At 42.6% G+C, this 12,264-nt stretch overlaps 1 protein-coding gene across 6 annotated transcripts; it reads right to left on the bottom strand.

Annotated features, from left to right (window-relative positions):
- Positions 1 to 1,606: 1,606 nt before the first annotated feature.
- Positions 1,607 to 11,999, bottom strand: LEO1 (LEO1 homolog, Paf1/RNA polymerase II complex component). Of its 6 annotated transcripts, none has more exons than XM_068203977.1 (13): positions 11,873 to 11,999; positions 10,377 to 11,102; positions 10,035 to 10,142; positions 9,426 to 9,520; positions 8,622 to 8,767; positions 7,137 to 7,221; positions 6,714 to 6,808; positions 6,305 to 6,439; positions 5,485 to 5,620; positions 5,014 to 5,200; positions 4,636 to 4,733; positions 3,016 to 3,154; positions 1,607 to 1,887 (listed from the first exon to the last, which is right to left on the bottom strand). In XM_068203977.1, the coding sequence occupies exons 1-13, from the start codon at positions 11,928 to 11,930 to the stop codon at positions 1,880 to 1,882; spliced, it is 2,016 nt and encodes a 671-aa protein (XP_068060078.1). In that variant the 5' UTR covers positions 11,931 to 11,999; the 3' UTR covers positions 1,607 to 1,879. The 6 variants fall into 6 exon arrangements, with proteins under 6 accessions (XP_068060078.1, XP_068060080.1, XP_068060081.1 ...); XM_068203979.1 differs by having other exon boundaries at positions 10,035 to 10,139; XM_068203980.1 differs by lacking the exon at positions 3,016 to 3,154.
- Between the last annotated feature and the right edge of the window lie 265 nt (positions 12,000 to 12,264).

Below are 12,264 nucleotides of genomic sequence, written 5' to 3'. Positions count from 1 at the left end.
GAGTCCCTTCCTAAACAGCTGGCTTCTTCCTGAGAAGGTAACCAGTGGAGAGCAGGTAACCTCATGTAAGGAACCAGTCTCCCAGCAGAGGTCTAAACTAAGAGGATTACAGGGTCAAAATTCCAGCAGCTGGGGGACTTTATCTACACATTAAAGAGGCACAGAAACTCTCAGATAACTACTTAAGTATATAAAAAGTTTCTCAGGCTCTCAGACTTCCAGGATGAAAATTTTCACTTTTTCTTGCTCGCAGTCTCCACTGCAGTCAGGTGCTCAGCAGAACATATTAACACATGCAGAGCTCTGTGCTCTGCAGCCAGAATGCTCCCGGGCCTTCCAGACAGGAGAAGTGGAGGCAGAGCATTGTGGCAAACAACTATCCTAGTTAAAGATGACAAAAGCAAGATGTCCAGGTTGAAAGCTCTAACTCAAAGAGCCAGGGAATGCCACAAGCAAAGCGCTCACTTTGAGGCACTTTCTCCCTTCTGTTTTAGAAAACAAGCCAAATTCAGTTTGGCAGGAGACAGATGGGGATCAATCCCTCTTCAATAACTACCAGCTACTTTATTTCAGCTTATGTAACACAAATCCACATCATAAACTTTGCACAGCATCACTCAATGGTTTTGTTTATAGGGGAGTTCAGCTACATCTGCTTTCTCAACTTCAAGTTACATTCAGGCTCTGCAGGACTGTGTGAGAAGTCAGCCAAAAGAGCAGCACAGATAACATATGAATGCTCTCTCATCAGTGAGAAAAACTGCACATGGTATTTCATCTCTGAAAGAATGAGCGCAAAAGTTCAGTTATCTCTTCTACTGTTTTACTGCTGGTATTGTACTGTCAAATAAGGTGTTGAAAAATGTGTGAACACAGCAATGGTTCTGTCCAGAACATTCTCCTCCAGTGATATCCCAGCTAAACAAAACCATTTATAAAAACTACCAGAAACAAGAGGAAAGGCACCGTAAGAGTTACATGAGATTCTGAGACACAACTGTCATGTTGCATTTTTTGCACTGTGATTCATTTCACCTTTTAAAGGAGACTTTCAGCTCTGCTGGCAGAAATGGCACTTTTGTTGAAATAAGTGCTTTTACTCTGATATTTACATCACTAGCACATGACTATTATTGCTGTTATTATTATTATTACTGCTCTGGCAAGATGCAGATATGCATTCTGGACTTCAATGCATGAAAAATAAATGTCTTATGTGATCAGTTAACTGTGAAATTCATGCAGTTAAAATTATTTAGTCAAACATGGCAAGAAATATTTTTAGTAGCAAATTATACCAGCATAGTAATGTACTGTCCAGTAAACAGGAAATAAGGAATATCCAGGGGAGAAACAGAGTTGCACTGCACCACTGTATGTTCTTAGCAAGCTCTACCATCATACCCTTGTCGGGCAAACTTCTCATTTAAGTATTCCACAGAGATTAGCATGGCTTCTCCCAGTGAACTCACTAAGTTAATGACCAATTCTCTTGGTAACCAGCTACTACAGATCCCAAAACTGAAATGCACTGTGCAAGATTAAAATCAGCACTGTGATGATCCCTGGTGCAACATTTGCTGCAATGAGACAAAACTTTTAAGAATCAAAGGAAGTCAAAAAAACTTTATTCACACCAGAAACGCAGACTTCGGAATTTTCCTTTATCAAAATATGCCCCTTATGGTTACTTACATCTGTGCTCTAACAGAACTGTACAATATATATAAACATATATATAGAAAAACAACAAAAAAAATCAACTGCTGCGCTTCCTTAATATTAATCATCATCTTCTTCCTCTTCATCACTGATCACGTATTTCTTAGGCTTCTTACTTGCTTTGTCATCATCATCTGCTTTTCTTTTTCCAGAAGGTTCACCTTCCTACAGGCAAAAAAAGGACAAAAATAAACTACCATATTTCCAGCTAAAGTAGAAAAAACACAGAACAACAACAAAAAGACCTCAAAGTCTTTCTTGTAAGAAAAGCAAAATTACGAGTTGCAGTTTTCCATTCTGTGCTACTGTGAAGCAGGGCTGGTTCTGTGCCAGCCCTTGCCCTCAGCACTGAGTGGCTGCTCCCAGTGTCACACCCCAGACCAGGAGGGTCCGGGAAGCTGCAGCTCCACCCCCTCGCTGGCCCTGCATCCACAGCTGCTCTGCCCGAGCATGGCATGCACAGAGGCTCCCTGCATTATCTGCATTTACAGCATGTGAGGGGCACTCTCAGCAGGTCTCATGAGCATGGACACCTCCTCAAATTTGCACTGAGTTCTCCAGCATACAGACACATTGCCTTCAGGCAGCCCCTGCAGCTTTGCTAAATTTTCAGACTATTTATACCTGTATGGCCTGAATCAGAGCGACTGAAACAAAGGAATTCAGGAAGCGGGCAGGTATTTTGCTCATCAGAAGGACAAAACTAAACTAACTGCTCTCTGGCATAAAGGAAAAACATTAGGAGGAATCACTGGCATTTAGAATCAACACCAGCTAACAGTCCAAGAAATGTAACAGTTTATAGTTTATGAGGCTTCAAAGAGCTGGTCAAAGGAACTCAAATCAATGAGTTAATTACCTGCTTACAAGCAATACTATAAAGACTTTTATAGGGTTGATCTACAGTTTTTAGGTCATGGAGTCAACAGGTTGATTTTTGCTCCATGTACACTTCCACCAATTCAGTCTGAATCATCCTTCCAAACAACATTTTAAATCATGAGTTGTTCATGCAAAACTCATCAATAGTGACATGAGGAACAAGTGGGAACCCAACTACGGTTGAAAAAGAAGTGTATCTTTAAAAATACTCTCAGGCCTAAGTAACCTCATCCCTTTTTCCATCTGTTGGTTTTGGAAGTGTGGGCTTGGCTTTTTATTTATTTATTTTTTAAAGCAACTTGCTTGGATTTTAAGGAGGAAAGATTGAGTTCTAGAACTTTAGTGTTTCAGAACTCCAAGGAATATTTATCCAAAAGCATTTGATTCTATATCAACGTGTTAAGTACGTACCGGGAGAATCGCAGTTACGAAGGAATTTTAAGCATGGAAAACAGAAATTAACAGGGGTGGGAATCTCAATGATAGCTTCTTCCTCAGAACAAACATTCTCTTGTAATCTAGCTGGGCTATTGTTCAGTGAGTCATCTTCCTGTTCAGCAGAATATCCCCATTAACTGCAGCAACAGTGAAACTACTTGCTGTGTGGTGATAAAGTATATTATTAATAACGGACTGACATTTGCAGTAATGGTAACAAAGAATCAGCACAAAGTATCGGCACAAAGATTTGTGCTGTGCTGTTGACTGACAGCAGGTAAAAGCAGGTGAGTGTACAAGGAAGCCAGAGTTCCACAGGTGTGGGTATGCACTGAACACCACACTCCCCCTGCGGGGACTGAACACAAGAACTCGAGCACCACTGGGGTTTTCTGTGACACTGCAGCACCACCCCAAGGCCCCAGAGGAGCATTACCTTCCAGCCACTCTTTAAAATGGAGGCTGCTGCTCCTCAAGCAGCAGAGAAATGCTGCTGATTAGACCTTTTCTTCTGAGAGAATGGAACTGACAAGTCCTCACATTGCTGTACCATGAACTAACACATCTAGTAAGAGTCTTAAAAATAAACAATTCAATTTCTACTAACAAATGCTCACAGGGCTTACAAAATCATAGTTTTGGCTACATGGCTCACTATGGCCGTTATATTCTCTGATACATTAAATTTTTCTGATATATAATAAAAAGCCAGGAATCTATGTCTTTAGAAGACAAAAATAATTTTTACTAATTCCACTTCACATTACAACACCTGTTAGTGCAAATAACTCAGCTGACTCTGTAAGAGCACTAAGAACCTGCATTCAGCACACAGAAAACACCCAAGGGGTTGGGGAGTGAGGCCTCCCAGGGACTTTACAGGAAACACACTACAGAAATGAAAATTAGAGCAGTTTACTCCTTGTATAACACTGCAGTGCTGTATCAGCAGTGAAAGACTTGAACTAAACCTCAAATGCAATATTCACAAAGACTCATTTAATAAGACCCAGCAGTCATAAATTACAAACCAATAAAACACCATTTTAGATTAGGAAACAGCACTCCTGCTGTAGCTTACAGTTGATTTTGATCAGGGCCCAGTGTTTCAGATGATGGTGGGGTGATGGAAAATGTAAGGTTAGCAATGGACAATAAGTCTTTTTAACTCAGCATTTTAACTCTTCTACTTAAAAAGAGCAGAAATACTATGTGAAAATGCTTCCACTATTTCCATAATGAACAGGAGAGGACCACATAACTTAGGTAACACTGCACTAAGATTCCAATATTAAGTCTTCTTACTCCTTGCATAATTTTGGTAAATTCATTTTACTTAACTCTGCATAAATTTTTCCATCTTTAAATCAGCAATAACAATAGTGTCCTCCTTTGGGAATCACTCAGGTCTGTAAACTAATGCAGTGCATAAGAAATTGGTGATTAATTACCATGGAAAGCATGCCAAGTCAAATAACACATTCATCATGGCATAAATGAAACCACAGAAGTCCCAAGTTTAAACACTAGATTTAGTGAAGGAAATGTTCCTCATTAAAAATGAGCAGCTTAAGAGCAAAGTCCTTCTCTTACCTCATCACTATTAAGTTTCTTTGCCTTGAGTAGTCTTTGAGTTTTATCTTCATCTGAGCCTTCGTCACTGTCAGAAGAGTAGATTCTAGCACGTTCCTCTGCACATTCCAGAAAAAAATAAAAAGCCAAATATGTTTATCTGAAACTGGTGAGGAAGAAAGAATATTAAAAATGTCTTATATTTAGTGCCACAAAATGTTTGCAGAACCTAAGTCCAGAGTAAACAAAATAAACTCACACGAACTGAATAAACGTCTCTTCACGTATCAAATGAACTGACAAAATCCTATAAATCCTATCTTACCGTGGCTGTCCTGTGCAATTACCCTGTCTGAATCACACAGGCCTTAATGACACGCTGTTAAGGTTTATGATTACCTCTGATGCCACCTTTGTATCTGTTTTTGATAGCTGCCAGACTGATTGCATCATCCCCCTCGTCCTCCTCGTCGTAGCGGTCGGGCTCCAGGTAACTGGCGCTCAGTCCCCGCTGGTGCTGCTTCTCCCGCATCCGCCGCTGCTGCGACTCCCTGCGGATGGAAGCCCTCAGCCTCTCCTCTTCTTTCTGGCCAAACAGACAAGCAGTGTACTGAGGGATAAAAAACCCCCAAGCCACCTCAAGAGCACCCAGTGTTCTACTGTAGCTTTTTACACGGCAGTGTAAAGGCTGCAAATATTCTCTTTGTTTTGTCATCTGCCAGGTGAAGCAAGCCACACCCATGGCTTGGAACTCTTGCTTAAAACTCCAAAACATTACTGTTTTTCATTAATCATAGAATATTCAAAAATGTCCAGCTCTATTACAGTTAAGATTAAACCAGCAGATTGGAAAGTTCCATGCCACAATACCTTGATCATTTCTGTGCGCTGAGACTCTGGGTCACGGCCTGCCATTGGCAAAATACGAATTTTCTGGGTCTTTGAACATCTGTCTGCCAGAGACAGAGTCATCTTCCTGTGAGTGGCACTGTCTGTAGAGTGTGGCCTGGTAAAAAATTGCTAGGGGTTAAAAACTTCTTTATGGAACACATCCATTTTCAAAAGACAATGGTATGGCCAGCATACTTGAGAATTCACAGATTCACCTGCACAAAAGTAAAAGCATCAACCCTTTTTAAAAAGTATTTATGTGCACTGTAACACCTACTGGAGACTGCAAGTCTTCTCTCAGTAAAATCAGCAGTCCAGCCATTAACAGTTGGACTCAAAGATCTCTAAGGCCTTTTTTACCCTTAATGAGGCTAGAATCCTACAACCTTTGACCCTTATCAACCTAAACATACATCCTTCCTCACAGTTCACATCAACATCTCAATAAGCAGTTGCCCTCTTGTTAGCAACTGTACCTCAGACAAAAGATTAACTTCAGGAAACAGTAATCTTTTTTCTGACTCAAATCAGGATTGCATGTAAAAATGCAAATTAAGACATGTATACAAAAAACTTATATGTAGCCTACACAATGCAGGAAATGGCACATTAATATTCCCAACTCAGACACGTGATGTAAGACAAATCTTACTGAAAAACTGAGTTTGGAAAATAGCACATTCTTACTAACCAGTGAAGCTCTGAAGATTTACAAACTGGCATATCTAATCTTTATATACCAGTTACAACACTTAATCGCAAGAACAGTATCAACATTTGATATAGAACAGCAGTTTACCTGAAGGTTAACTTGGTCTTGAACACAGCCTGTCCTTGCAGGCCTGTCCCTTGTCTGATGAACAAATGATTGTGATCTCCTTGTAGCGGCGCCTTGTACACGTCAAAGACCTCATTGCCCAAGTGGAGGGACATGCTTAAAAGAGATTCCCACATCAGTTACTTGATAAAGCCACTGCAATCTATTTTTTTGTCTCATTTCTTAATGGAGAAAGCCTTCATGTTTCCTTTTTTATCTAGCCAATAATTCTATTTCAACCTAAACTAAGCAGAGCATAAACCTTTCAAAGCACTGAGATGAAAATAATTTGTACCATGCAGAACTGATGTCAAAGTTTGCTGACCTTCCAATTTTGTATGTCACTGCAAGAACAACTGCATTACTTCAGTAACAAAGAGTGCAAACTAACCTTCCATCTGACCATTTAACTATCCGTGCATTACTTTCTCTGATCTCATTCCCTTCCTCATCTCGTCGCATCCGCCATCGTATTGTGTTTTCTACCTGTAGGGGGAAAAAAACAAAACAGTTTTTCTAGCTCATAAGGAATACTGAGGTAAAATATACTCTATATAGGTCAAGAAGTGCAGTTAGAAAGGCTTGATAATTTGTGGCATAATGCGAAGAAATAAAGGTGAAAAGTATTGTTTTTATAGGCAAAATGCAGCTGTCAAACTTTTTAAAAATTTATGACTAAAATAGATCAACTTTCCTCAGTGCCCACATTTTGATAATCTGAAAACTCAAAACACCATTCCAAAATATGTGAAATAGACTTTGAAGGAAAGTGCCTAAGTGAGTGTAAAAGACAAAAGGAAAATTAATACTGTACCTTGAGTTTTAACCTGGTTCTACCTTCTTCATCAAGCATCTCCTCATCTTCAAATTCATCTTCGTAATACTGGGGATCAAATGGTCTGCAACGAATTTTACAACACATTCATTATTCTTCTAAGAAAATTAGTGCAGATATTGCAGAGTTGTGCAAGTTAACAGATGCTTAAGAGGTTTGGATTATTCCCTGCTCACAACAGCAGGCAGTGTGGGACAGCCCTTTCTGCAGCCAAGAAATTCACTGCACTAATTCTCAGCCTGGGGGCCCGACCCCAGTGTTCTCTCTACCATCAGCTACAGAGTAACATTCACACTCTGAATGTTCCAGCTGAAGAAAACAAGTCTGCTTCAGAAAATTCTGTTTCCTTATGTCAGCATGATGAGGTCAGGGTTAAGCATGGAACAAAAAATATATGAGATCATAGAAGGAAAATAAAATTAAAGAAATATCTCATAAATTAGGTGAATCGGGGATTTTCTAAGAGCACAATCTTTGTTGTTTTTTTCTTTTTCTTTGTTTTTATTTCAATCTCTAAACCAACCAAAGAGAAAGGAAGATGAAATTGTTTCTCCTCTCCTCCATGAAAAAATCTGATGACTGTGCCACAAAACGTTTTCAGAATCAAGTGAGTGGGGGAACCCTTTCCCTAACTTCCTTCCTAACAGCTCCTAGGCTGCTCAAGGGAAAAGTGATGGACTATGCTACTGTACAATTCTGTTTTCAGTCCTGTCTGACCTCCAGAGATCACCAGGAGTTCTCTCACTGGTAGCAGCCACTACCCAGATTTGGAACAGTTCTCCCCTGAAAGAGCCTGGAGCCCCAGCCCAGGAGAATGACTGAGCTGAGGTGTGACCCCAACAAGGCTGTGCTGCCAGCTAAAACTGCACCTTGGGAACAAAGCAAGAAAGCTGCTCAGCAGGACACCCAGACTCAACAGCATTGTGCTGCAAGTGCTGAAGGAGGCCTTTAGGGCCAAACCTAGAATCACAAAAAACTCTATGGATTTTGCTGCTCCTTAGGCATTCCAGTAAATGACTTCAGTTTGGGTTAGATGAATAGGAAAACAAGTAACCAGCCTCTTCATAAATAGTACATTTAACGTACACAAATAAAAAAGGCCTTTTTCTGAAATTCAAAATGGTGTTTTTAATCACTAGAACGTACACAAGGGTCGGGGCATCTGCCTTTCAGATCTCTGAGAGCCTAAACTTATGCTTACAACTCAACTGATAGCATGTGCTTTCAATTAAATCACATTTTTGTCTGGTTTTTACAGACAATCAGTTATTCAATCAAGCTGAAACCCACCTTCATAATAAAATTACCTGATTAGAAAACAACAACCATTACTACTGACTAATCACAACCAAAAGTATGCATCTTAATGTCAACAACTTTAAATAGGGTAAACACATACCAAACAAAAGCAACATAGGGAAACACTGAAAGACTTTATCAGTCCTATATTTAATGTACAATTACCTGGGCTCCACACTGAGGAAGTTGGGCAGCTTCACAAAATACAAATCATTACCCAAGTCTGTGTTTACTTTTGGTATTTCTACTTCTATTCTGGTCTCTGGAATAGGCTCTTCTTCCTGCTGTTCTTGACTCAGTCCATTCTCATCCTAGTGAAAAAAAAGAACAGGAACATAAGTGAAAAAATCTATCTGGCTACTGCTGCTCTAATAATTACATTTTGTTTAAAGAAAGTCATTCATAGGCACAGAGAGATCAGGAAGATTTGGATAAAAGAATTCAGGCATTTTCATTGAAAGGAATTCAACTCAGCATTGTCATGTGGCACTTTAAGTGACTTCAATCATCAGTGCAAACTCAAGAGACCAAAGACAATAAAGAACAGCAAAGGAGACAACAGAGTTTTCAGCTGAGCAGTGGAGACTGGGGGACACTTTCTACAAGATTAAAGATGGTATTTTTATCTATTATCAATAAAAGATGAAAAATTATCATAAAACTAAAAATATTTCTGAAATAGCCGTAATAAGGTACCAAAGACAGCTGTGGCTCTGTATTTTATTTGGTAGCAATCAAACTATTCTTTATATTTTTTTAAAGTTCAAAAAGTGGACCAGGGATGGGAGAAGGCAGACAAACGCGAAATTGTTATGCATAAAATTTTAATAATTCTTTCAGCTAGGACAAAATCATCTGTAATGCTACTTAATGTCACTACTCTTTTTTCACTAGAATATTACCCAACTCAATTGGTGTTCTGCATTTCAGAGTGCAATGTTAATTATCTCAGAAGTCAAGTCCACTTACAATGGGTTGTCCTGGGGTTGGTGGCTTGTCTTCTCCATCACTCCCTGAGGAAATGTCATCGGCACCTCCAAACAGATCCATGACATCTGCATGCTCTTTAGCAGAAAAATTACAATTTTAAACCACACATATATATGCACACACAGCCGTAATGCAAGATGTATTTATCAAATAAGGAAATCAAGTTGAAAAATGACAACAGAAGAGTATAAGATAATCCTTATTCAAGTAACTGAACAGAAGTAAAGAAATTTCATTATGCATTTTGAAGGTTTTACTTCTCAGAATATAAATGCCTCTTCCTCAGCCAGCTAAACCACCACAAAACATAGCACAGGTTCCCTGGGCTGCTCTGATTAAAGGAACCATTTTTCAATATCTTTCAGTAAAAATGCATGAAAGAATATTTGCAGAAGAGAAAACTTGACAGAGCTATCTGGAGAGGACCAGCATGCGCATCCCACACAGAATTCCTGATGTCTGTTTGGTTATTTCCATGGCACTGTACAGCAAACACTACCAATTCTATCAAGCCCTGTAGCTGATGAACGGCAGGCTCAAAAGGAGGATTAAAGGACCCAAAACCCCACAAACCCCCCCAGCATTTACCTTTCTGCCCTTCTGTGTCACTCTCCGCTTCTGAATCTGATGCAATCGGTTTCTTCCGCTTCATTCGCAGAACTTCATCCTCGCTATCGCTGCCCCTTGCAGACTCTACTAAGGAGCATAATTATTCTCAGCAAATTAAAAATTTTGGTCCACAAATTTAAAAATTCCTGTTAATAAGCTCTGAAAGTGCTGCATCAAAAAAAAATTGCAAAGATGACTATAGTCAAAAACTATGAAATCAATGCCTTTACATTGAAGTTTCAATGTTTTAGGCCAATGTGAATAAAACAGTAAAGAGAGACCAAACCAGCAGCAAATCATTATTTCTGTATTCATTCCTACCAGATTTGTGCTCTTGCTCCTCCTCATCGGAGTGCTGGGCCCTTTCCTCATCATCAGAGTTCTGAATCTTCTCCTCCTCAGACCGCTGGGCCCTTTCATCATCGTCTGAGTTCTGCATCTTCTCCTCATCTGAGGCCTGTGGCCTTTCCTCATCATCAGAGTTCTGCATTTTCTCCTCATCTGAGTTCTGGAGTCTTTCCTCATCATCAGACACCTGTGGCCTTTCATCTTCATCCGAGTTCTGCACCTTCTCCTCATCGTCAGAGTTCTGCTGCCTCTCCTCATCGTCAGAGTTCTGCTGCCTCTCCTCATCGTCAGACTGGTCGCTTTTGTCCTCCTTGCCCCACTTCTCATCCTCCGAGTGCGCTTTCTCAGAACCATCTCCCTCGGAACGATGGCTGCCCTCGTCCGAGCCGTGCTCGCGCTCATCCTCGTCGTCGTCGTGCGCAGCCTCGGAGGCGCTGTGCTGCTCCCCGTCCGACGGCTCGTTGTCCTCGTGCTCCGAGTGCCCCGAGCCCTCCGAGCGGTTGTAGGATCTCTCGGAGTGGTTGTCGCTCCCCGAGTGATGGGATGCCCCTTCATCCTCGCTGTCATCTCCAAATAACTCCTTGTTGCTGGGCTTTATGGCCTCCCTGTCGTCGTCCTGGTCGCTGTCGCTGCCGGAAGCATTGCTGCCAGAGCCGGCGTTCTCCTGGTCGGAGTCGGAATCAGAGCCAGAATCGGAATCTGCAAAATAAACATCACCCTTTCAAGAGTCAGGATGCCCCTCTGAGGATGCACATGAGATGATGTGCATTGCTTTAACAAAAACCCCGAAATCACAACCCAACCCCCCAGAGAGAACCTACAGAGAACGGTCAGCAAGATCAACAGAGTCAGTGAGAATAGTAAAATAAAATGGCTGCGACTAAAAGCACAGCCAAAGAAAGGCACAACGAAAAATGATCGCTGTCCCGAAAGTTTCAAAGCACAAGCTGTGATCTCAGATTCTGAAACTGTAGAAAGAATAAAGAATTACACAAACGAAGGTAATAATTGAAATAGTGACGGCTTAAATAAGTAACAGTATAGATGTGACTTATAAGATCCAAAATTGTCACTTTGTATTTAACCCAAGTCATCTACCCACGGAGGTTTATGACAATGGAGCTACTCCTCAGTGCCGAGGCTGGTAAATGCGGTTTCCAACAGGAAAATAAAAAGAACACCTGCCTTGAAAAGTCATTTACAGGAACGCGTACAAGAATTTTTAAAACGTGAGGGACCTAACCCAGGCGTTCCACGCTTTCCAGAATCCGGCTGCGCCGCCCAACCTTCCCCGTTCCCTGCGCTCCGCGCCGCTCGCCCCGCTCCCTCCCTGCCTGCCGCCCGCGCCCGGGGGCCGCGGCAGAGGCGAGGCGGGGCGGGCGGCGCAGCCCGCGGCGGGGGCGCCCGGGCGGCGTGAGGGAGGGAGAGAGCGAGCGAGAGAGGCAGAGAGCGCGAGAAGCCGCCCGCACCTTTGTGCTCGGGCTCCGAGTCCGCGTCGCTGCCGAACAGATCCGCCATGTCGGCCATGGCGGTAGCGCGGCCCCGCCGGCGCCGCGCAGTGACGTCACGCCGAGCGCCGCTCGCGCAGGCCGCCCGCAGCCCGGCGGGGGCCGCTCTCAGAGGGGGCGCCTCCCCTTAAAGGGGCCGCGGCGCGGACGGGGAGCGGCACCGCGGGGCCAGGGCCGCGGGTGCCCGGCTGCACCTCCGCACTGTCCCGCACGCTGCAGCGGGCCTGCAGCGCTCCGCACGGAGCAGCCGCCCTCCCCTGCCGGCGGCGCTCGCTCGGGCCCCGCAGGCGCCGCTGCGGTGCCGCTGCCGCCGCGCTCTCATCGCCCCGCCCCGGGCTGAGGGAATCGCGCCC

The sequence above is a fragment of the Anomalospiza imberbis genome, chromosome 13 (genome assembly GCF_031753505.1).
Source record: "Anomalospiza imberbis isolate Cuckoo-Finch-1a 21T00152 chromosome 13, ASM3175350v1, whole genome shotgun sequence".
Taxonomy (NCBI): Eukaryota; Metazoa; Chordata; class Aves; order Passeriformes; family Viduidae; genus Anomalospiza; species Anomalospiza imberbis.
This window is presented reverse-complemented; position numbering and strand designations above follow the sequence as displayed.

Coding starts and splice junctions, on each gene's coding strand:
- LEO1 (XM_068203977.1), bottom strand. CDS start 11,930: ATGGCCGACATGGCGGATCTGTTCGGCAGCGACGCGGACTCGGAGCCC. Junction 4,734..5,013: donor ATACAAAGGTGGCATCAGAG/GTAATCATAAAC, acceptor TGGAATGTGCAG/AGGAACGTGCTAGAATCTAC. Junction 3,155..4,635: donor AGAAACTTAATAGTGATGAG/GTAAGAGAAGGA, acceptor TCTGCTGAACAG/GAAGATGACTCACTGAACAA.